The sequence below is a fragment of the Malus domestica genome, chromosome 11 (assembly GCF_042453785.1).
Source record: "Malus domestica chromosome 11, GDT2T_hap1".
NCBI lineage: Eukaryota > Viridiplantae > Streptophyta > Magnoliopsida > Rosales > Rosaceae > Malus > Malus domestica.
The window spans coordinates 21354454-21380445 of NC_091671.1; the positions used below are offsets into that span (position 1 = coordinate 21354454).

At 39.8% G+C, this 25992-nt stretch overlaps 1 protein-coding gene and 1 long non-coding RNA gene across 3 annotated transcripts in view; both read left to right on the forward strand.

Annotated features, from left to right (window-relative positions):
- Positions 1-8541, forward strand: part of LOC139189297 (uncharacterized) — a 69344-nt gene extending 60803 nt beyond the window's left edge. The window contains exon 4 of the long non-coding RNA XR_011573067.1: positions 8476-8541. This is a non-coding gene — a long non-coding RNA (uncharacterized lncRNA). The remainder of the gene's footprint in view (positions 1-8475) is intronic.
- Positions 8542-11995: 3454 nt separating this feature from the next.
- On the forward strand, positions 11996-25690 carry LOC139189296 (NADH--cytochrome b5 reductase 1-like). 2 transcript variants are annotated; one of them, XM_070807968.1, is made up of 9 exons: positions 11996-12263; positions 14338-14479; positions 22420-22510; positions 22612-22689; positions 23287-23367; positions 23477-23566; positions 24575-24640; positions 25188-25274; positions 25363-25690. In XM_070807968.1, exons 1-9 carry the CDS (start codon positions 12149-12151, stop codon positions 25453-25455), a joined length of 843 nt encoding a protein of 280 aa, XP_070664069.1. In that variant the 5' UTR covers positions 11996-12148; the 3' UTR covers positions 25456-25690. The 2 variants fall into 2 exon arrangements, with proteins under 2 accessions (XP_070664069.1, XP_070664070.1); XM_070807969.1 differs by having other exon boundaries at positions 12063-12263; positions 12461-14479.
- Positions 25691-25992: the final 302 nt, after the last annotated feature.

Consider the following 25992-nt stretch of genomic DNA (forward strand, 5'->3'; position numbering starts at 1 on the left):
ACTAATTATACTAAATAATGAAAGGGAAAGAGTACGCAATCGTGGGATGAACCCACTACACTTATTCAGAGCGAAATAGACAGTGAGATTACAGAAGAGTAGTCAAAGTAACTAAAGTACACTTATTACACAACAGTGCTAAGTTCGTACGTCAAATCAGAAGAGAATGTCAGAACTGCTGAGATTCCTCGAGTGCCACAAAGAGTACAGCTATCTAGGTCCTGGAGGGGAAAAAAAACAAAGTTGAGTGGGTCAGCAAAACAATGCTTATACGAAATCCTTTTTTTTTTCGAATATACTAACCCCTCACCGTAAAACAAGTATAGTTTCCTTAAAACATACTACGTAAGTATGTTAACAATAAAACAACAATAATATAACAGTATTATAACCAGAAGTATGCCAAATCATGATGCATTGAATGCAACAATAATATAATCATGTGATAATCAAGTATAACTAAGTGCTCATCCATCTAAACTAACACACGAGTTCGAACAGATAATTTCTGACACGAACAGGACTGGGTGTATTCAATATGCTCTAGTACTACGATCATGTGAAGACTGGTGCATAAACACATCACATACAAGTCGGATTGACTAATGCAATCTACCCGACAGGACTGGCACCTAACTTGGATCCAAGGCGAACGAATGGTGCGATGTGAACATACACGTGAAGGACTGGCCCTGGCCCTAGGGCGAATACTAACATCGGGGTGCAGCAAGATGAGCATGTACAAATCTGTATGAATGCCATGACAGTAATATCCCAATCATACAGCAGTATTTATCGCAATTAATATCACAAGAACGATACTTGGAAAAATAAGCGCAAAAGTGAAGTAAATACGCATTTATGGAAACTATAAATATGTATAGGTATGAAAAAAAATTGCCCACTCACAAGTACGTCACTGGGTCATAACCCCCGAGCCTAGCTTGGCCTTAAACGTCCTCGGGATACGCTTCCCCTATATGTGAAATAACTAAAATAAAATTAATTAAAGCACATATACAGAAACCTAAATAAAACCCCCATAGTCTGCTCAAACCTAGGGTTTAAATATACCATCGTGACCTACTCGATGTCACGAACATCCCTAAATTAACAGAAAAAAATTTTGGACGGCTCACGCGCCCCCACCCGCCATCAAGGGCACGGCTAGACGAGCCCCACGCCCAAGCCAGTGCCTGACATCCGTCAGGAATATTCCACGGAATATTCTGTTAAAAGCTAACAGAAGTTAACGGTGTTACCTGACGCAGTCAGAAATATTCCGTCTCGTTCTTCGGTGAGCCTCGCCGTCGCCGCCGTTTGCAATTCTGTTTTTTGCCGGATTTCTGGAAAATTTTCAAATTCACTATTCTCCTTCATTTCTCAACCATTTTCGACGTACTATATATGGATTTGAAGCTAGGAAAGAGTAGAATCGCGTTATATCTATTTGGAGTCCAAAAAGTGGACGGAGGTCGCCGGAAAAAGCCTCAAAAGTTCCGGCCAAAAGTGAACTTTTCGAAACTCAGTCGTTTCACGTCGACCTTCTTCCAAAACAAGCTTAGGACCTTTAGAATGACGTGTAGAAGCTTTCCCAAGTTTCAAAATGTCCTAACTCGTTCAAAAACACGCCTAACTCAGTGTGCCCGAGTTTGGACCTCACGAGTTAACGAGTCAAAACTCGTCTAAACCAGGTTTCAAGAACATGGTTGTGATCGTGAAGATGAGAGGAGTACAATGGTGTGGTTTTGGGTTCGATTTGCGAGCTTTGAAGCTCGTTTGAAGGTTTTGCAGAGAGAGAGCATACGGGAGAGAGGGGGAAGAGAGAGAAAGAGAGTTCATTTTTCTTTTTTCTGATTAAGGGACATTTAAAAGCTAGGGATAGGGTTTTAGATTTGTACAGAAAAGGAGGTATAAAAATCTATTCGAAAAAGTGTTTTCACACTGTAAAAAAAATAATCATACTCTCGTAACAACGTGCACAATTTAGATACGGTAGAGAGAAATAGAATAAAAGCGATACGAATACTTCCACGTCACTTGCCTATAAGGGCATAATCGTCAAAATACATACTCGGGGAGAAATTACATAGGAAAATTAGGGATGGGTCGTCACAATCTACCCCCTTATAAAAATACATACTCGGGGAGAAATTACATAGGAAAATTAGGGACGGGTCATCACAATCTACCCCCCTATAAAACTTTCATCCTCGAAATTTCAACACTGACTACAAATCAAAGCCATAAAACAGACGTGGATACATATCTCGCATACGTTCCATCTCCCAAGTAGCTTCCTCGACCGAGTGGTTCCTTCACAAAACTTTCACCATCCACATGGTCTTGTTCCTAAGAACCTTATCCTTCCAATCAAGGATAGTCACCGGAACTTCATCATAGGTCAAATCTGGATTGATCTCCAATGGCTGATGAGGAATCACGTGTGACAGATTAGAGACGTACCTTCGTAGCATCGATACGTGAAACACATTGTGCACTCTTGCCAACTCTGGTGTCAAGGCAAGTCGATAAGCAACTTCACCAACTCGTTCAACTATCTGGTACGATTCGATGTACCTAAGGCTGAGCTTCCCTTTCTTTCCGAATCGCACAACACCTTTCAACGACGATAACTTCAAGAATACCCAATCACCAACCTCATAAACTATGTCAGTAGAATGTCTGTCTGTGATACTCTTCTGCCGATCTTGGGCCACTTTCAGGTTAGCCTTTATCACCTAAATGTTCTGTGTCGTCTCATCCACGATCTTCGAGCCCACCAAAACTCGTTCATTGACCTCAGACCAACAAAGTGGAGTACGACACGGTTTCCCATACAACACTTCAAATGGTGCCATACCAATACTAGAATGGAAGCTGTTGTTGTACGCGAACTCTATCAACGGTAAGCGCTTGTGCCAAGTGTCTCCAAACTGTAGAACTGACGATCTCAACATATCTTCCAAAGTCTGAATAGTTTTCTTTAATTGTCCATCAGTTTGAGGATGATAGGCGGTGTTGTAGAGTAATCTCAATCCCAAAGCTTCCTGAAATGCTACCCAGAACTTCGAAGTAAATCGGGGATCCCGGTCAGAAATAATACTAACTGGAACTCCGTGGTACCTAACCACTTCAGAGATGAATCGCTCGGCCAACTAACTTAATGAGTAATTTTCACGAACGGGTATGAAGTGCGCTGACTTGGTATGCTGATTGACTACCACCTAGATACCATCGTAACCATTTCGCGTACAAGGTAATTTGTACACGAAATCCATTGTAATATCTTCCCATTTCCACTGAGGTATCGGGAGTGGTTGTAGCAATCCAAATGGCTTTTTCCTTTCTGCCTTAACCTGCTAGCAAATTGCACAACAACTAACATACTCTGCAATTTCTCTTTTCATACCCGGCCAATAATAGAAGTGTCCAACGGTATGATACATCTTGGTACTCCCTGGATGCATCGCATAAGCAGAAATATGTGCTTTATCCAATGTGTCTCTCTTTAGTTCCTCAACATTCGATACATACATCTGATCCCCTTGGATAAGCATGTCGTCAGGATCTCTAATCCAGAGGTCCTTCTTTTTCCCGTCTGACACTGCCTGTATCAATTCCTGAGATTTTGTATCATTCCTCTAGGCTTCGAGAACACGATCCAACAGAACCGGTTTGACCTGAAAACTGGCTATTAGGGCCCCCCGACGACCCTCTTTCAAAGCTACTCCAGTGGATCTTAGGTCAGTCAAAAGAGGAATGCGACTAGCATAAAGAGCATTAAGTTGACCATGAGACTTCCTACTAAGAGCATTAGTTACCGAATTGGCACAATCTGGGTGATACTCAATGATGCAGTCATAATCACTGAGCAACTCTACCCACCTCCGTTGCCAGAGATTAAGATCTGGCTGAGTGAAGATATACCTAAGGCTCTTATGATCAGTGAAGATCTTACATTTTCCCCTATAAAGATAGTGCCTCCAAATTTTCAAAGCAAAGATGATCGCTGCCAATTCGAGATCATAAGTAGGATACGTCGAACTCAGTGTGCCCGAGTTCGGACCTCACGAGTTAACGAGTCAAAACTTGTCTAAACCAGGTTTCAAGAACATGGTTGTGATCGTGAAGATGAGAGGAGTACAATGGTGTGGTTTTTGGGTTCGATCTACAAGCTTTGAAGCTCGTTTGAAGGTTTTGCAGAGAGAGAGCATATAGGAGAGAGAGAGAGAGGGAAAGAGAGTTCTTTTTTCTCTTTTCTGATTGGGGGATAGAAATGAGGGAGAGATATGATTGGTGAGAGAGTGAATAATGGAGGAGGGTGCACGGGATGGGCTAGGTAAAAGCTAGGGATAGGGTTTTAGATTTGTACAGAAAATGGGGTATAAAAATCTATCCGAAATAGTGTTTTCACACTGTAAAAAAAAATAATTGTACTCTTGTAACAACGTGCACAATTTAGATACGGTAGCGAGAAATAGAATAAAAACGATACGAAGACGTCCACGTCACTTGCCCATAAGGGCATAATCGTCAAAATACAAACTCGGGGAGAAATTACATAGGAAAATTAGGGACGGGTCGTCACATTCAAGGTATCTACTCCTTATAATCAAATTTTTATAAGATTTAGGGCTGGTTTGGTATTGCTGTGCTTTGAAAAAAAGCTGCTGTGAGAATAAGCAGCTGTGCTGTGAGAATAAGCGGCTGTGAAATAAAGCCAGTAGAGTGTTTGGTAAACTTTTTTGTGAAAGTGCTTTTGGAAAAAAAAGCAGGATGATAGTGTGTCTTTTCATTAAAGGAGCACTGTAGCTCCGTGTGCTTTGAAAAAACTGGCTTTTTTTCAAAGCAGCAAATAGCAGCTTCAGCTTTTTCTTTGATTTTCAGCTTATTCTCACAGCAGCTTCCAAAATAAGCCATTTTTTTTCAGTTTACCAAACACAAAAATGATCCTCAGCTTTTTTTGACAGTGGCTTTTTTTAAAATCACCTCAATCCCAAACGGGGCCTTAGTATAAATGCTAAAACCAATGTTCATATATTTTGTTTACAATCTAATAATTGAAAACACAATTGTTATTACTTTTTCTTAATTGCTTTGGAATACAATTGTTTTGTTAATTTTAATAGGAAAACTAATGAAAAAGGCTTGAAAACTTTGAGTTTTAATGATAAGGACAAAATAAAGGGTAAAATGAATAGTACCAGGATTGACTTTTTAGTGTAAAAATGTGGTTTTTTGTTAAAGTGAACAGTACCGGGTGCTTTTCGTTAAAGTTCCCAATTTTAATTTGCAATTCTACGCTTCCTTTCTTTGTAAGTGATTGGCTTCCAAGTGTCTAAATTTATTGGTGCTCAATAATTGTGATTAATTATTTTCTAGCTATATTTAGCCAAACCTGGAGTTGTATGAATCACAAATTGCATTTATTTTTTAAACTTAGATTACGTTATTTAAAATATTTATTATTGCTTTGTTTACACGTTTTTTTTATCATTTTTTTTACACACAAAGAACTTTTGTCTTAAACAACACTGGTTCTACACTTTTCTTCATTGATCCAGACATCCCGGAAATAAATTCATATCAATGTAAGTGTATTTACCATATTTAAAAGAAAATAAAAGCATATTTATTATTCTTATAACAAAAGAAATATTTTTTTTTTATAAAGTTACTCAAATAATATCATATTTTAAATCCTACAGTTTTTCAATTGCACAGAACCTAATAAAAATATTGTCACCCTCTTCAAAGCAAGCAAAAGAAGCTGAAATTATGCAGACAACCAAGAAAGTCATAGTTGACGAGTTAGCTCTTTTAGATCCTGATTTATACAAGGTATAAAACGTCATTACAGCTTTTTATCTTTTGTTAAGAACCTATAACTATATTTTTACATCTTTAGTCACAGTTGTTGTCACAGCCCGTCCCGGAATTATTAATTCCGAGGACGTGAGATGACCAATGTGACCTTAAACGGGATTAAGGTGTGTAAATGTATGACATTTGTTTTACTTTAAGATCCTAAACTAGGGTTAGATTTATATTTGTATGTGTTAATTTGTGCTTGGACTTAGGTAGGGCCTCCTACCCTGAATTCCCTCCCTAAAACCCGTAACCTTTCTTCTCTCTTCTTCTTTCATTCCAGACTCTCTCTCTCTTATTCTTTTCTGAAAACTCTCTCATTCTCTCTCTTACTCTCGAACTCACGGCAACCACCAAGAACCACCACAATCTTGTACCAACGTTCCATTTAAGACCACCATCGTGATCCTGGGGACTTCACGAGCACGGGGATACCAATTTCAGGTGAGTTTCACTTCGAAAACCCTAGTTCTAAAGTTGCCGTGAGATGACACTGTTCATGAGCTTTGAATTGGTTAAATTTTAGGCTAAAACAAGATCACAGCGAGTTTAGTAAGGTCCCAAGGAAGCTCGGAGTGCTTAGTTGGAAGTTTTTGGACGTAAGAACACGGAGATCGACAAGTTCAAAGTTTGGCCGGAGCTTTCGAGGCGTTTTCCGGCGAATCCCCGGCGAGTTAGGAGTAGAGGTAGGTATCAATCTCTTCGTCTCGTCAAGTACTACAACTTTCCTTTTTGTTTCACTCAATTTCGTTGAGTATTGAAGAAGTTATACCCATTTGAAAAATACCCAGTTTCCGGCGACCTCCGAGGCTTTCGAGGCAGTTTCCGGCCAAACCACGGCTAACTAGGTGTTGTGCAAGGTACCATTCTCTTTGTCTCTTCAAGGGCTACAACTTTCGTTTTTGAATCACTTGATTTCGTTGATAAATGACAAAGTTATGGCAATTTGAAAAACTGCCCGGAAAACGGCCGCCGGAAAAACCAGTCCGGCGACCCAAGGAAGAAGAAGGTGCTACAGTAAAAATAAAAAATAAAAATAAAATTATTTTAAAAATATGTCGACGTTCGTGACGTCGAGTAGATCACTGTGGTATATTCATATACCTAAATTGAACACCGTATGAGAAAGTTATTGAGGATTGTTGGTTAGGTGTTCAAATAACGTTTTATAATTTTCACATTTAGGTGAAAATGTGAATTGACGATCCGACCGTTGGATCGTCACCAAACTTTGATACGTTGCAATACGTAATATTTGAGGATTATTGGAACTTACAGATTGGGAATCCGATTTGCGGATCTTCCGGAATTGGAATTGTAAGTCCATAATATAAAATGTTAACCGTCACTTAGTTTTGGAAATTGACGGAGATCCGACCGTTGGATGGTAATGAAATTTTAGGTTGTTGTCCTAGAGGTATAATGTGGACCTCTGGAAGTTATGGATTTAAAATCTGAGGGGTGGATCTTCCGGATCAATCTACGTAGTGACGTATTTTATATAAGTTATATATTCTATCGATATGAATTCTGAGGTTGGAATTGATTATTGTTTTAGGCGCCGATCGTCATGACGCCTTGGCGTATTGTGCTAGGGAGTTGTAGGGCGAACTCCAGGTGAGTGGGCAGTTTTGTTTTCCGTATATATATATATACTTGACGTTTCCCAGGAATTGAATTGAAATGAAAATATGTTTAAAATGAAATGCATATGAGTTATGTGGAAAAACGGGAAGTGAAATACCATGCATAGAATTGATATGAAAAGTATATAGAAATGTGAGTTGAAATGCCATGCATGAATTAATATATGATGCATATGTATGAATTGGTGCGGTGGACGCACAAGTAAGAATTGATTTATGATGCATATGTATGAATTGGTGCGGTGGACGCACAAGTAAGAATTGATTTATGATGCATATGTATGAAATGGTGCGGTGGACGCACAGGTGAGTATTTAATTACTGTTATGATGATGATGATATATATTGAGCTCAAATCCTGCACCATGGTTTAGTGCTTATAGTATTCACCGCATCGCACGCTCGCCTTGGATCCAAGTAGATGCTAGTCGTACAGTCCACGCGGAGTGGGTACGACAGGCCAGTCGCGAGAGTGTTAGTGAGATTCCGACTGGTGGGTGACCTTAGATTATGTGCACAGATGATTTATGAGAAGCACTAGAGCGTAACTTGTGTGCAGAAGGCCGGACAGGTCACAGAGGTGACTCCGGTAGAGTGATAGTGATAGATTTTGAGCTCTAGGTTCAACCGTACAGGGCTATTAGAGGGCCTACGGTTGATTACTTTCTTGCACCTGATATGATTATGTTGATGTATTCATACCTTATTATTGTTGAGATGATGTGGCATGGCATAATTAATATGAGAAATGTTGAGATGATGTGGCATGACATAATTGTTATGAAAATGTTGAGTTAACGACTTGAAGTCTTGAGAATATATATGTATATTTATATTTTACATTTCTGGGAAAGTATACAGGTTTTACGGAGAGGGGTTACAACGTTTTGAAAAATGTTTGGATTTGGAAAAGAATTGTTTTACTGACCCACTCAATTTTGGTTTTGCGCCCCTCCAGGTTCAGGAATCACAAAGGTGTGGTGACTACGAGGAATACAGCGGGGTTCTGACAGATTGGACAAAATTAGGACTCACCTTCGGGTGTATCAACTTATAAATTGTATAATTAAAGCTTCCGTACTGTGCAAATGGTTACGTCACTCTCACGTGACGGCCAGCATGCCCTCCTTCGGGACGGGGTGTGTCAGTTGTATTATAGTAATTGCTCCTACACAAATGTCTATTAAATATTTTACAAGACGATACATTTTTGTGCAAAGCGTCTAAGACGCTTTGACATCGCTATAAGTGGTGTTATAGTGCTTGTCCAAATTGTGTCAAACAAATACATTAGGATTCAGCAACTGGACAACTGATTTGCCAAAAACACCCAAACCAAATTTAATATCTAACACACTGTGTTTCAATTTTGTCACTTATCACTTCAAATATTTCCATCTTTAATTTTTTTTCTATAACATATACTAATGTAGTTAATGGGTAATAGTTTTGCCAATTTAACATACATATGATTTTGCATTTAACACATTGGTATAAGAAATATTACAATCATAGTATATCACACATATAATCTTCAATCTACTATAGATTAAAAGCATATTAAATAGAATTAGAAAATTAATTAGCCCCTCTTTGAAAATACAGGGACTAAACCTATGAATAACAATATAATCCATGTATGTACAACAATTTTTTTTTGTTTGTTTCCAACATCTGCTACAAACTTTGTAACATTTAAAAGCTCTTTTATAGTTATATAGCTACAATAAGAGATACAAATAACGATCACAGATTTGTAACAATTATTGACAGTTTTGCTCTAGGTGTTGTGAATCCGGATTTTAGTCTTTTTTTCTTATACAATAACACAAAATTTGTCTTTCAGTTTGCACACATCTTTTCCCATGTTTACCCATGCATATTCACGTGGTTATCTAAATAACTTCAAATGTTCAAACCATTTAAATTTAATCTTTTTCATCTACATATTAATAATGAGTCATTACTGATAAAAATGTCAAACATTTTTTTAGATAAAGTGATAAATTGTGTGCAATGCAAATACAACAAAATCATAGATTTTTATAAAATCATCAAAAACAAATATTTGGTTTAAAATCACTAATACAGCTCATCTGAAAGCAAATTTCATATAACAGTCTATAATTTTACAAACAGGATCATCATAAATAATTTTACAAACACTTATATTTCATTGGTTCTTGAAGGTGAAACAATAAGATCAATGCTTTGATACTTGGGAAATCCGGTGAAAAACATTTTGGATTAGTGGAACAACAACAATTAATAAATGAGTTTTTATGATTGATAAGACAAAAGAAAAATTTTCACCTCTGCTTTGGAAATAGAAGAAACAACTTCAATTCAAATGATGTTCTCATTTACAACGTTTCAAAAGTTACAATCTTGGAACCAACAACTCCACAAACGTTGCTAAGAGAAATCATAGTATCTTCAACCATAAATTTAACACCTCTTAAAATGTTTGAATTTCTTTTTCCTTTGCCTAGGTTACTTTGCTAATAGTGAAAAATGCTCGATCACAATTTCTACTATTCCACCCAAAAAATATACAGTCCTTTGCCAATGTACATCAAACATCATTTCTGATATTTCTTGACATGTAAATAGCTCTCTGTAATCTAGATCACCCAATATTTTTTGCATGCATATACACCAGCATTTTATAATCTTTTGTATATAAATGCTGGTACCAATCGAAAACCATAAGAAACTACTAAAGTATAATGGATGACTGTATTATTTTTGTGTGCACACAAACAAAAATGTTGCAATCTCTTCTATGCAGGTTGCATATATCAAGCATTTTCTTTATAAAAATATTTAAACCTTTCCGCTATCAATAATGTTAATATTCTATGACACTATCTCTGCATCATTCCAAGACTATTTGATGCAGTTTTTTTACCCACGACAACGCGCAACAGCGCTTTCTAGTAATATGTATAAACCAAATTCATTTTGATGGGAGTAATGTCACACCTCATGTAACATCCCACATCATCGAGGGGAATGGATCTTGTAAGCCTTATATGTATATTCCCATCTCTACCTAGCACGAGGCCTTTTGGGAGCTCACTGGCTTCGGGCTCCATCGGAACTCCGAAGTTAAACGAGTTCGCGCGAGACCCATTGGGAAGTTCTCGTTTGAGTTCCCAAAAACAATACCGTAAGGGCGTGGTTGGGGCCCAAAGCGGACAATATCGTGCTACGGCGGAGTTGAGCCCAGAATGTGATGGGGGCCCGGGTCGAGATGTGACAATTTGGTATCAGAGCCAATCACTGGCCGAGAGTGTGCCGACGAAGATGTCAGGCCCCTAAGGGGGGTGGATTGTAACATCCCATATCACCCATGGGAGTGGATAATGTAAGTCTTATATGTATATTCCCATCTCTACCTAGCACGAGGCATTTTGGGAGCTCACTGACTTCAGGTTCCATCGGAACTCCGAAGTTAAGTGAGTTCGCCCGAGAGAAATCCCATGATGGGTGACTCACTGGGAAGTTCTCGTGTGAGTTCCCATAAACAAAACCATGAGGACATGGTTGGGGCCCAAAGAGGATAATATCGTGCTACGGCGGAGTCGAGCCCAAAATGTGGGGGGCTTGGGCCGGAATGTGACAATTCAAATTCTCAGTCATGTGGCAACATCACGTGCTTTGTGAATCACAAGAATGCAACACTTAATTGACAAGTGTCATACTCCTAATCATTCACAAAACACATTAAACTCTTTTTGTTAGAGAAAAATGAGTTGAAGTAGAGTTTTATTAACAACGAAAGGATCCTTTTTATTCGATTCATATGATGACTAAATAGTCTTCAAAGCGAATAATTTTTATACTTGATCTTTTAATGATGTTATTTGTCGGATGAAATCCTTCTTATAGAGGAGGAAAGTTTTATCCATTTTATACAATCATCAAGAGCCATGCTCTCCTAAGGTCCTCATTTTCAGGACCTGCGTGGACCAAATGCATATTAGCTACAAGATTGAATTAGTTTTAGATCCAAAGACATATTTAACAACTTAATAAAGTAAAACAAGAAAATAAGTTTCCTAATGGTTGATGGATTTTATTTATTTATTATAAAGATATATTTTTACACTAAGGGAAGGGAGGAGTTCGGTTAAGCCACACAATGAGCAACCTAATTTGGTTCATAATTCGCCATCTACGAGATTTTAACCTAAAATGACTCACTTACAAGTGAAGAGGAATACCACCAGATTTAGTACTAAGTGACATATTTGATAGATTTTAAGTTAGTTTTGCTTTATTAATTTGTCAAATATTTTAAGCATTTAGAAACTAATGCAATCTTGTGACTAATATGAATTTGATTCTTACATATACTCAGATGAAACCTTGGGAGAGCAAGACCCCAAAATAAGACACTAGTTCTCACACGTGCTGCATTCCGAGCGTGAGTTATTATTTTTTAAATATAAAAACAAAACAAAACAAAAAATGTCCGACGACTTTTATAAATAGAAAACAAAAAGAAATTAAGCAGAAAAAAACTGCGACCAAATTTTTGCATACCGGAAAAAGGGAGAGAGTTGTTGTGAGTCTTGAGTTTTTGTTTGTGTTTGGTGTGGGAGTGGGAAGGAAGAAGAAGAAGAATGGAATTGTTGCAGAGGCACAGAGCAGAAACGGTAAGCATCGCAATGGCTGTGGTGGTCATTGGTGTTGGTACGGCCTACTATTTCTACATCACCAACAAAACAAAACAGAAAGGTCTCTTCTTCTTCTTCTTCTTCTTCTTCTTCTTCCAGTCATCCATTCTTCCCTTTCTATGCTTTATTTGTCAGTCCAAGTTTTCTTTTTTTAAGCTTTCCGGAATATACCTGGATTCATTTGAAACCATATCATTCAGATGGACTGATTGGATTCTACCTGTTGCGTTGACTGTTTTGATGATGGGTTTCAAGCAGATTGCTATGTGTGTGTGCGCGCGCAATGTGCTCCAGGGCTCCAGGGCTCCAGGGACACTGACATGGTTCAAATATCAAGTTGATTGCTATGCTATGCTATGCTATGCTATGAATGATGAATCTAGTCTGTGATTAAATTCGATTCGGATTCAAACTCTCAGTTCTACTAGACCTTAATTCTTTCTAGTTTTTGGTCAGCTATATCAACTTTTTTCGACATGGCGCCCTATGATAACGAATCTATTACATTCACAATTCCTAACGCAGTTTTCTGTCATTACAAGAAAAATACTTTGCAATTCCTACTATAATTATATATAGAAAGCAGATATTTGATTTCAGAAATGATACTTATCCTTTTCCTATGGCCGGTAGGGGGCTTGTTCTTTGAGAATTTATGCGGGTGCCACTAGGCTTCATTTATTAGTAAGAAACTTAGATGTATTTGGCAGGCCGGTTCTAGCTTACCGTTTCTAAGAATCAAAGGAGGAGTACTCAGTGTGGTGTTAGAATCAGGACAAACAAAAGCAAAATATTGATTAGCGACTTGAGGGCGTGTGTGCGAGTGGCTGTTGATACGAGTATGATTAGGTTCATTATTTATTAAAGAAATTTACACTTATCATATAGAGCTGGGCACCTCTGCTATTTTAATAGTTATCTTTCCTTTTACCCTATGAAATATTCTACAAGTTCAACGATTCTGATTTGAGCAAAATCAATCTTTCATGCTAATACTGACTGTGCAATGCATTATAGAACAACATGCTGCATCCAAAAGGTTCAATCTACTGCTTTTGCTTGACCTTCTAGAGTTTTAACCCCAACCAATATGAGCCGTGATGACATCATATTGCACGTGTGATTGTTTGCAATGTATGACTCATCTTTATGTTATCTTCATGGTGGAAGGAAGATCAAAGATTGTAAGAAACATATTTTGTTTCTTCTTGTTTTTATACACTCATCTGTTCTAAGTTTACTCGGCCGCAGAGTAGAACAAGTGACTTTTGGAATTTGCAGACTTCCTACGTACATGTCATTCATGCCTTTCCTTTCCAGTCATTAGTTTCCTTTGTTGCATTTGCAGAAGCATAGTTATTTTCAGCTACTTATTTTATTTTTATTCTTCTTCACTTGGTTTCAACTACTTCTCTGTTCTGTTATCTCCCAAAGACTTATATTTCTGTTGAAAGAAAATTCAGTGATTGAATGAATCCTGCTTGTTTGGACGTTCACTTCTGACTTGCGTAGCACTATCCATCTTTTGAGTCCGCCTTTAAGTTCATGCTTGCAAAATAATCAGCCAGATCAAGATTTATATAACCATTTGATTACCATCATCATATTGGTTGTTTGTCATCACAGTTTAGATGATCAAATGATTTCCGATATTGCTTATTTTTTCAAGCAGTGAACCTTGAAGAACCTAAAAGTTAGTCCTTTTTTATTATTGAACTACAAACGAGATGGCTGGAGGACATCTGCAGCTTTCACTATTTGTGGGAATCTAATCGAACCGCCACTCATATTTTTATACATTTGCTATATTGAAAGCCCCTTTGGACATTTCTTGTGCTTCAAATGTACAGGAGCTGAAGGAATACAATAAGAATTTAAGTAAAACCAAATCACAGGAAGCTTACTTGATATTGCAAAGAACCATTTGCAGACGACTGATAGTTATATCATAATTTTAGCATTTTACCTTTTGTGGCATTCACCATTCTGTAATTAAAATGTCATATCCCCAAGACAACAAGAAGTCCTACTTTCAAGGAATTTCTAGTTGATTAACATTTGTCTTCACTGTATGCTCCATATATTTCTGTGGATATGCGTTTGCAGAATATGCCTAATACCATGTGTCTTCTTAGGTTGCTTGGATCCTGACAAATTCAAGGAATTTAAACTTGTTAAACGCACTCAGCTCAGCCATAATGTTGCTAAATTTAAATTTGCTCTTCCAACTCCATCAGCAGTGTTGGGACTCCCTATTGGACAGCATATGAGTTGCAGGTTTGGTTCGTTTTTATTCCTTTGAACAGGTCATGCTTAGTTTCAACATGTTTGATACTTCTATAATTCTTGTATGCTTGATTTTTGCTATCATGATAGTTTCTTGTAACTAACTCCGCCGTGTAAGTTTATCTTACATTGCCGGTCCCAAGCCCGGATAAAGGAGGAGGGGGAGGGCGTCAGGTAGTCGACAGCCGGCACTCCATGATTACGTCGAATCCTTATGAAAATGAATCCAGAACGAAATCGCGCTAAAGCTAGGGCGTCACCCGTAAGTGGCGTGCTGTGTGGCCCGAGCACAGTGATAAGTGAGCAAGGGTCGCTGTATCTCCATCGGCACCCGGATGCAGTGTTAAATGAGCAAGGGGGCTATAGAAACTTCTTTTCGAACGACTCCACTCAAAGTTGTTTGGGAGCATATGCTCCTATCAACTTTACACGGGACACACAAAAGAAGTACTTTGATCCTATTAGACGGGGAAGGGTGAAGAAGCTAGGACAGAAGGGTAGAGTTCAAGAGAGCAAAATGCGTTTAGGAACGTGGAATATAGGAACCTTGACGGGAAAATCTATGGAAGTAGTAGAAGTTATGGTGAGGAGAAGGATAAATTTTATGTGCCTACAAGAAACTAAGTGGGTTGGGCGTAAGGCAAAGGATCTAGAAAACTCAGGGTTTAAACTATGGTATTCGGGCACAAATAGAACGAGAAACGGTGTTGGCATCATCGTGGACAAGACCTTGACACAAGATGTTGTAGATGTTAAGAGGGTAGGAGATAGAATCATGGCAATCAAGATTGTAATAGGACAAGAACTTATCAATGTGATTAGTGCGTACGCACCTCAAGTAGGGTTGGATACGAGTTCGAAGGAGAAATTTTGGGAAGACCTTGGAGACTTGGTGCAAGGAATTGCTCAGACGGAGAAGTTATTTATAGGAGGAGATTTAAATGGACACGTGGGCAGGGAGACAGGCAACTATGGAGGTTTTCATGGTGGCCATGGTTTTGGGGAGAGAAACGAGGATGGGGAAGCTATCTTGGATTTTGCAATGGCATATGATCTCTTCTTAGCCAACACCTTCTTTAAGAAGAGAGAAGAACATGTGATCACCTACAAGAGTGGGTCGTCAAAAACACAAATAGATTTTCTCCTAATGAGGAAAGGGGATCGTATAACTTGTAAGGATTGCAAAGTTATACCAGGAGAGAGCGTGGCTAATCAACATCGCTTGTTGGTGATGGATGTACATATCAAAAGAGTGAGAAAAAAGAACAAGACTTGGAAGTGCCCAAGGACTAGATGGTGGAATCTAAAAGAAGAAAAACAAGCCATTTTCAAAGAGAAAGTAATCACCCAGTGTGTGTGGGATAGAGAGGGGGAAGCTAACCAAATGTGGGATTCCATGGCTAGTTGTATCCGAAAAGTAGCAAAAGAGATATTAGGAGAGTCCAAGGGCTTTGCCCCACACCAAAATGAATCGTGGTGGTGGAATGAGGAGGTACAAACAAAGGTGAAGGCTAAGAAGGAATGTTGTGAAGCCTTATACAAGGATAGGACCGATGAAAATGGTGAAAGGTATAGAAAAGCGAAGCAAGAGGCGAAGAAAGCTGTGAGAGAAGCTAAGTTAGCGGCTTATGACGATATGTATAAGCGACTAGATACCAAAGGAGAGTTGGATATCTATAAACTAGCTAGAGCAAGGGAAAAGAAGACAAGGGACCTAAACCAAGTGAGGTGCATCAAGGATGAGGATGGAAAGGTTCTTGCTACAGAGAACGCGGTTAAAGACAGATGGAAAGGTTATTTTCATAATCTTTTCAATGAAGGACATGAAAGGAGTGCTTCTTTAGGGGAGTTGAGTAACTCAGAAGAGTGTAGAAACTACTCTTTTTATCGTAGAATCCGGAAGGAAGAAGTGGTTGTAGCTTTGAAGAAGATGAAGCATAGAAAAGCAGTAGGCCCAGACGATATACCAATCGAAGTGTGGAAAGTTTTGGGAGAGACAGGTATAACATGGCTCACTGACTTTTTCAATAGGATTTTGAAAACGAAGAAGATGCCAAATGAGTGGCGAACGAGCACTTTGGTGCCTATCTACAAGAATAAGGGCGATGTACAAAATTGCATGAACTATAGGGGTATTAAGCTAATGAGTCATACAATGAAGCTCTGGGAGAGTCATTGAGCATAGATTGAGGCAAGAGACACGGGTTTCGGACAACCAATTCGGGTTCATGCCAGGGCGCTCAACCATGGAGGCAATCTATCTCTTACGAAGATTGATGGAAAGATATAGAGATGGGAAAAAGGATTTACACATGGTCTTTATAGATTTGGAAAAAGCGTATGATAGGGTCCCAAGAGACATTCTTTGGAGGATTTTAGAGAAGAAAGGAGTACGAGTAGCATATATCCAAGCTATACAGGATATGTATGAAGGAGCAAAGACTGCCGTAAGAACTCATGAAGGACAAATCGAAAGCTTTCCCATAACTGTAGGATTACATCAAGGCTCATCCTTAAGTCCTTACCTTTTTGCGTTGGTAATGGATGAGTTAACAGGACATATTCAAGATGATATTCCTTGGTGTATGCTTTTCGCAGACGATATAGTGTTGATAGATGAAACTCAGGAAGGGGTAAATGCAAAGCTTAACCTTTGGAGAGAAGTGTTGGAATCTAAAGGTCTTCGCCTAAGCCGATCAAAGACAGAATATATGGAGTGCAAGTTCAGTGCAAATGGAGGCCAAAACGAGTTAGGGGTGAGGATTGGAGATCAAGAAATACCAAAGAGCGACCGTTTTCGTTACCTAGGATCTATCTTGCAAAAGAACGGAGAATTAGATGGAGATCTCAACCATAGAATACAAGCTGGATGGATGAAGTGGAAGAGTGCATCCGGCGTGTTGTGTGACCGCCGTATGCCACTGAAGCTCAAGGGAAGATTTTATAGGACGGCAATAAGGCCGGCGATGCTGTATGGCACAGAATGTTGGGCGGTGAAGCATCAACACGTACACAAAATGGGTGTAGCGGAGATGAGGATGCTTCGTTGGATGTGTGGGCACACGAGAAAGGATAAGATTAGGAATGAGGATATCCGGGGTAAAGTAGGAGTAGCAGAAATTGAAGGAAAGATGAGAGAAAATCGGTTACGGTGGTTTGGACATGTGCAAAGAAGGCCTACTGACGCTCCGATTAGAAGATGCGACTATGGGACAGAGGTTCAGGGCCGAAGGGGTAGAGGAAGACCTAGGAAAACCTAGGAAGAGACCCTAAGAAAAGACTTAGAGTACTTGGATCTAACGGAGGACATGACACAGGACAGAACACAATGGCGTTCTAAGATTCATATAGCCGATCCCACTCAGTGACTTGGATTTTCCAAGTCTCCAACCGAGAAGTTTTCCTCACTCGGGAAATTAAGGGAACACTCCCTCAACCTACATGCTCTACTCACAAAGCTTCAACATACAAGCTTCAACAAAAGAAAATTCAAAGAACTTAGCGAAGAAGGCTTTGGTGTATTTAACACAATACGTTGAAATGAAGGAAAGCTTATTAATTGATATCCCCGATAAGTTACAAATATGTACATATACTTGAGTCAAAATAAACAAACAAGAGGGAGCCTTCACAAAGGTTGCTTAGGAGAAGTCTCAGCAGTCGGTAGAGCCCCAGAAAGAGAAGGCACCGGAGGGGGATCATTCGGAGCCTCAGTACTGGACAGAACCCTAGAAGGAGGAGGCATCAGAGGTTGATCATTTGGAGCTTCATTACGCGGTACAGCCCCAGAAGACGAAGGCAATAAATGCCTTTGGAACAAACCCACAAATCTCTGATGATCAAGTAAAACCTGACCATCAGATTCCTTCATCTGGTCAAGCTTCCTCTTCATGTTTGTAGCATAGTCATGTGCGAGCCGGTGCAACTGTTTATTCTCATGCTTGAGCCCTCTAATCTCCTGTTTGAGACTCATCACTTCAGCCGCCAATGATTCAACTTGGCGGGTTCGAGCAAATAGACGTTAGGCCATATTAGACATAGAACCTGCACACTGAACACTAAGAGCCAGAGAATCCTTAACAGCCAACTCTTCAGACCGTTTGGAAAGTAGTCTGTTATCTTTGGGAGTGAGAAGGTTCCTAGCCACTACCGCAACGGTCATATCATTCTTCATCACGGAATCCCCAACGGTAAGAGGACCAGTAGGGGAGACGAAGGATGGGCGCCATATGTTGTCTGGAGAAGGCGGGGCTGCCTCTTCAACAAGGTTCAAGTCAAAACGACGGTCGGAGGGGCCAGACATTTTCAAAGGTGTTGAAGAGAGAAGAGGTCGGACAAATCAAGATCTTAGAAGTGCAAGAATGGAGCTTCTACTGGTGGATATTCAAGTGTGCTTTGGAACTTAATGTCAGCCCCTATAAAAATCTGCACTCGACGAAGCTTCAGAAATCGAAGAGGCGCCTGCTCAGAAATCGAAGAGGCGTTTGCTTTCTCAAAAGCTGGGCTGCTCAGAGACCACGAGGGTCGATCTCAGAAATCGAAGAGGCGTTTGCTTTCTCAAAAGCTGGGCTGCTCAAAGACCACGAAGGCCGATCTCAGAAATCGAAGAGGCTTGCTTTCTCAAAAGCTGGGCTGCTCAGAGACCACGAGGGCCGATCTTAGAAATTGAAGAGGCACCTACTTTTCCAGCCTTGTCAGCACCTGTCACACGCACACTCAGCTTTGCGGAAATTATGGGCATTCTGTCGAAGATTTTTGGCGAAGTAGAAAACACATGAATCGTACTGTTCAATCACCCACTTCCCACACGCAACAGTAGCTCATGGGTACCACATATAACTTTGCCAAAGTTCTCTGACAAAGTTGAGTCACGTGAAGCTTGCAGCTCCCACTACATCGCTCTGACCAAGAAGGGTAAAAGAATAGCAAAGAAACAACACTAACAAAGTTAGACACATAAATTTTGAAGGTCTAGCTACCATATTATTACCCACAAGGGTAAAGGAACAGTACCACTGCTGGATAATTGGAAAGTTCCGGTGTGTCAACCTCTGTGCTTCGTGGCAAGGTAGACTAGCAAACATGCCCAACCTTTACTCACATTCGAGAAAACACTCCCAACAAGATTGCTTGCTCCAAAATCGAAGAGGCACCGCCCTCCGAATCTCGAGAGCCAAACTCCCAACACGATTACTTTCTCAAAAATCGAAGAGAGGGTAAAGGAACAGTACCACTGCTGGATAATTGGAAAGTCCCTGTGTGTCAACCTTTGTGCTTCGTGGCAAGGTAGACTAGCAAACATGTCCAACCTTTACTCACATTCGAGAAAACACTCCCAACAAGATTGCTTGCTCCAAAATCGAAGAGGCACCGCCCTCCGAATCTCGAGAGCCAAACTCCTAACATGATTACTTTCTCAAAAATCGAAGAGAGGGTAAAGGAACAGTACCACTGCTGGATAATTGGAAAGTCCCTGTGTGTCAACCTCTGTGCTTCGTGGCAAGGTAGACTAGCAAACATGCCCAACCTTTACTCACATTCGAGAAAACACTCCCAACAAGATTGCTTGCTCCAAAATCGAAGAGGCACCGCCCTCCGAATCTCGAGAGCCAGACTCCCAACATGATTACTTTCTCAAAAATCGAAGACATCGCTCTCCGAATCTCGAGAGCCAGACCCCCAGCAGGATTGCTTTCTCAAAAATCGAAGAGGCATCGTTCTCCGAATCTCGAGAGCCGGATCCCCGACAGGATTGCTTGTTCGAAAACCGAAGAGGCACCACTTTCCCAACTTCAAGAGCTGGATCTCCTTGGATAAAGCTTGTCTGTAATCTTCACACGCAACATCAACTTTCCAGATACCACAGACCACTTTTTCAAAGTGCTCTGACAGAGTTAAAACTTGTGAAGCTAGCAGCTCCCACTACCGTGCTATGACCAAGCAGGGTAAAGGAATAGCATTATTACTTGATGTTAGGGAGACTCCTATATATGTCGACCTCCATCCCCAACGGACAGGCAGACCTGCAAAAATGCTCAACCCTTCCTCTTATCTGAGAGGGCACTCCCAACGAAGCCTTTCGAAATATTCAGCTTTCTTTCCCCCCGATAATACCTCTGTAAACAAGCTATACTAGAGCAAGAATATCTCATATCATCAGGGTTAAAAGCAAGAGTATCCCATATCATGCTTTTTCCCCGTCTTTTCCTTTGGCCTTGTTCTTACCTGCAAGACAAGGAGAAAGAGAGCAATCAGTCAGCACTTGGAATCAAGCTTCCAGCCAGGAACTGACTGCCTGGAACCCCTTACCTGATTACTTACCTGGCATTGCTCTCGAGTACTCATCTTCAACATCTTATGCTTCCAGGGAAGATACCGCATCTGCCTGAGGAACAGATAGGGCAAGTGAGAAGGATACAAGGAAGCATGTGGAGACAAGCGTAACAACACAAGTGCCGATACATCCACTACTTTGTCAAAAGCAAAAGTATCCTATATCAGCAGGGTCGAACGTACTCTAGATTTGATGGACTTGTTTTGACCCTCAAATTCTTCAGTCGGCCTTATACTCTGGAGGAAACCAGAAAACCCTCCAGCCCAGTTCAAGAATAAGCCTGTGGAAAGTTACTTCTTCAAAAGCAAAAGTATCCCATATCATCTTTTCTCATTTTTCTTCTCTTTATCCTTCATGCTGCCTGCAAGATAGGGAGAATGTGAACAATCAGCCGGATCTCTGATTGCTTACCTTGTCTGTCACCTCTTTCAGCAGATCCCCTAGCTCGGCGACTTGGGGGACTCCTACTACATGGTTTGTATCGCGCTTGACCAAGCCTGAAACTACAAGTAAGCTTCAAGTGACATTGATACATTACCTTGTGCATCTCCACCAGTTACAGATACCACCCCTGGATGGAGGAAGAGTACTTCCAGAGAAGATGCCATATCTACCTATGAGACAGATAAGGAAAGTCAAGACGATACCACACTCCGGTACTTAGAAGTTTCGTGGTTATGAGATCATTCTCCCACAATATTTCCTAATGTCATTTGTACTAAATCATTCACTTGTACTCACTAAAGGAGAGCTTGAACCTATGTACTTGTGTAAACCCTTCACAATTAATAAGAACTCCTCTATTCCGTGGACGTAGCCAATCTGAGTGAACCACGTACATCTTGTGTTTGCTTTCCTATCTCTATCCATTTATATACTTATCCTCACTAATGACCGGAGCAATCTAGCGAATATCACAAAAAGTGACCGTTTTCGCTACCTAGGATCTATCTTGCAAGAGAACGGAGAATTAGATGGAGATCTCAACCATAGAATACAAGCTGGATGGATGAAGTGTAAGAGTGCATCCGGCGTGTTGTGTGACCGTCGTAGGCCACTGAAGCTCAAGGGAAAATTTTATTTTATAGGACGGCAATAAGGCCAGCGATGTTGTATGGCACAGAATGTTGGGCGGTGAAGCATCAACACGTACACAAAATGGGTGTAGCGGAGATGAGGATGCTTCGTGGGATGTATGGGCACACGAGAAAGGATAAGATTGGGAATGAGGATATCCGAGGTAAAGTAGGAGTAGCCAAAATTGAAGGAAATATGAGAGAAAATCGGTTCCGGTGGTTTGGACATGTGCAAAGAAGGCCTACTGACGCTCCGGTTCGAAAATGTGACTACGGGACAGAGGTTCAGGGCCGAAGGGGTAGAGGAAGACCTAGGAAAACTTTGGAAGAGATCCTAAGAAAAGACTTGAGTACTTGGATCTAACGGAGGACATGACACAAAACCGAGCGCAATGGCGTTCTAGGATTCATATAGCCGACCCCACTTAGTGGGAAAAGGCTTTGTTGTTGTTGTTGTTGTTGTTGATAGTTTCTTGTAACTCATTGGTTAGTTTCTTGTAACTCGTTGGGTTTTCATACAGAGGGAAGGACAGCCTTAATGAAGTAGTCGTCAAACCATATACCCCAACAACTTTGGATTCAGATGTTGGATACTTTGAATTAGTCATAAAGGTTTGTTTTCTTTTTAAAATTTCTCATGAATCACTTATCCTGCTTGGCCTATGTTGTATGGTTTGATAACTTTTTAATTTTTTTTTTTATCGTATGGGTAGATGTATCCACAAGGAAGGATGTCTCACCACTTCCAAATGATGCGTGAAGGTGATTATCTAGCTGTGAAAGGACCTAAGGTAATTTTTTTCCTATCAATTGAGAGTCCATATCAACTAAAAAGGAACAAAGAAGACAAAGCTGTAGAACAAAAGAAAAAAGCATTAAAACCCATTCGTTGAACAGCATTTTCAGTAAATATCACCCCGGGATAATCAGGATGCTGTTTTAGGACCAAGGTTAAAGACTCTAGGTAAAAATACAGTATTTTCTATGAGATTTTGAATCATTCATGACGTTAACTAGTACTTCCCTACAAGTTAGTCCTCCAGACTTTCTACACTTAAGCTAGGAGCTTCTAATCCCCTCCAAATAGATTAACAGGTCTATGGAACTTAACATTCTACGTGTTCCCCTTCATTGGAATTACTGCAATTATTGAAGCATTCAAGGTCAATCTACTTTCAAAATCTCGGGTGTAGAGAAACCATAAAATGTGTTTATGATACCATCCCTTATTGGTTGAGACAGACACCACAATTGATATATTAGTACTGGCGGAGTACTGTCGTTCAGTTCTCTCTAGGACTAATACCTCATTTTCGAAAGATCTCTCAGGCAATGCACTATCTACATTAATTGAAGCGATGTTAATCCTTTTCCATATAATCATCCAGGGACGATTCAAGTATCAACCTAACCAAGTTAGAGCTTTTGGGATGCTAGCTGGAGGCACTGGCGTCACTCCGATGTTCCAGGTACGTAATTGAGTTTGTCTGAGCATTACACAAGGTACTTTTCTTCTGTTTTCTGCACACGTCATTTGGGATGGTATAATTGTTTTTATTTGTCCTTCTGGTTTCACAGGTTGCTAGAGCCATATTGGAAAATCCCAGTGACAGAACAAATGTACATCTTCTATATGCCAACGTCACATATGAGGACATCCTATTGAAAGTAAACTCTCTCTCTCTCTCTCTCTCTCTGTGCGCTCCATTTTCCCATTCGTTCAATACTTACCCATATCCAGAGTAAAGATCTATACATTAGGTTGTATGTATTCATATCTATATGTCCAATACATGTAAGGTAATCTTTTTTTTACCAATGCTTTCAAGAAGTTCAGTTGTAAAAGTTGAGCCTTAGGGCAAAATTTTCTTGTAAATCCTATTCTAATAAGTTTGGACACGTAGCAGGCAGTCCTTGTCCTTTCAGCTTAATTTGGAAATAAAGGTTCCTCACAAGGTAAATATTTTGGCTTGGTTGGCGGTACATGGGAAGGTTGACAGCTGAGATTTACTCCACGAAAGCCAGTTTCCTGTTTTTGCTCACGTTGGTGTATTTTATGCAAAAGATCAGGGGAGAGTGGATCACGTTTTTTCTTTTCTTGCCCATTGAGCTGAAAGCTGTGATGCTCTATATTTAATGAGGTTAATGTTTGTTGGGTTTGTCGAGTGAGAAGTTTAAAGTATCAAGTGGCAGAGAAAAGGCAGATTAAAACGGGTCGTCATGGTGGCCATGAGTTGGGTTATATGGTTAGAAAGGAATCAGTAGGTCTTTGAAGATGTCGGGGGGAAGGAAATGGAGGTGTGGGACAAGGTCAAGTTCTGGGCACTGCTTTGGTTTCTGTCTCTCTTACCATTAGGAGCACATCTCTGTACAATATTATTGAAGATGGAAAAGTCTGCAGTGTCATGATTAATTTTGGTTTCGTAATCTAGATGTAGTTGTTTGTGTCAATGCTCTTCTCTTTTTCTTTTGATGGATCACTTGTCCTATTTACTGTCCAGTTTCTCTTATGAAAGCATTGATGGCATAATGTCATTGACAACTTCATATATCCTTAATTGTTTGACAGACTTGCCGAATATTGATGTTTTATTATGGTTAATTGCCTGGCTTACAATCCGTAAAACTGGGAGGTTTAGCCGATTGTCTAACTTTATATAATTTTTGTCTATGCAGGAAGAGCTGGACAATCTTTCCTGTAACTTTCCCAATCGTTTCAACATTTATTATGTTTTGAATCAGGTATCTTTAATTTGGTTTTGAAGCCACTCTTATGTCTGTAAACTTCCAATTTGACGAGTTGCTTTCTCTCTGTGTTGCACAACATCATTACATATGATACATTACACTGCAAACGAAACATTGTCAAATTAGCGTCAAGCTCGAGGTAATCCGGTTAAAGTTTGTGGCAAAGGCTTTAGGTATACCAGAAAGTTTGAAATCACATAAGGGCGCCTCGTGATCTTTTCCACAAAATTTATTTCCGAAGTTGAATACAAATTCTTTTACCGGGGGGATTTCTTCCTTTCAGAATATCTTGTGAAAGATGAATAACTTACAACATTGCGTTGTTATATGTTCAGTATGCGATTAGTGTTTGTTTGATACGTTTGATTGTCTATTTGTCACATTTCTGTCAAACAAATTGATGCTCAGAATTTTGTAGTATGTACAACAGTGTGGCATTCTGGATTTTCTCGTTTTGAACACGATGAATGTCGTTTCAGAAACTTGCTTTGCTTATATTCTCTATGCATTTCAAATAATTAATGTTAAATACCATCTTCAGCCCCCTGAACAATGGGAAGGTGGTGTTGGATTCATATCAAGAGAAATTATTCAATCTTACTGCCCGGCGCCAGCACCGGATATTAAGGTAACTTCTCCCTCTCTCTCTCTCCCTCTCTCACTCTCTCTAATTCCAAACCTTCTTTCTTTCTAATTCGAAACCTTGGTGTTACCAGATTTTGCGATGCGGACCACCACCGATGAACAAGGCTATGGCTGCTAACCTCGCGAGTCTGGGATACAGTCCCGAAATGCAGTTCCAGTTTTAGGTCATTCATGGAGCTTTTGTGATGATCTCCGGCGGGGTTTCCTATCTCTAGCAATAACATAAATAAGGAGCGTGTTTGTTCAGGATTACCATTATTTATTTTGTCCTCGGACACCCAAAATTTGCTTCATAACTTGTTTTAGCATTAACCACAGAAATGCCTTCGCTCTTTTCTTTTGTATGGATGGAACTCCTTAACATTGATTCCAAGTAGAAAAAGCAAGGCTCTTCAATCAGCTTCTGACAAAATCACACGACAAAGTGCTTCTTTAGGAAGCGCTTGCTGCATTTCTACTAAGAAGCACTGCAATTTTTGGTAAATTCTCAATCGTGATTTAAATTCTCAAAAAGTTATTTTAACGTCGTTATCGCCCCTATTGAAAACAAAAATTTAGAGAGGAGAGTTCAGGATGACTATTTTGGGTTAAATTTTAAGATGTTTCCAACACTCTCCTAGCCTCTAGGGTAATGCTAGGATGACTAAAATTTTTTAACGAAATTGCATTTGCAACATTCGCAATCGACCATCTTCATCTTC

Bases quoted from the DNA above. Each gene is read 5' to 3' on its own strand.
- LOC139189296 (XM_070807968.1), top strand. From the start codon at position 12,149: ATGGAATTGTTGCAGAGGCACAGAGCAGAAACGGTAAGCATCGCAATG. The intron at 12,264-14,337 runs GTCTCTTCTTCT...GTGTCTTCTTAG, and splicing joins CAACAAAACAAAACAGAAAG to GTTGCTTGGATCCTGACAAA. The intron at 24,641-25,187 runs GTATCTTTAATT...TACCATCTTCAG, and splicing joins TTTATTATGTTTTGAATCAG to CCCCCTGAACAATGGGAAGG.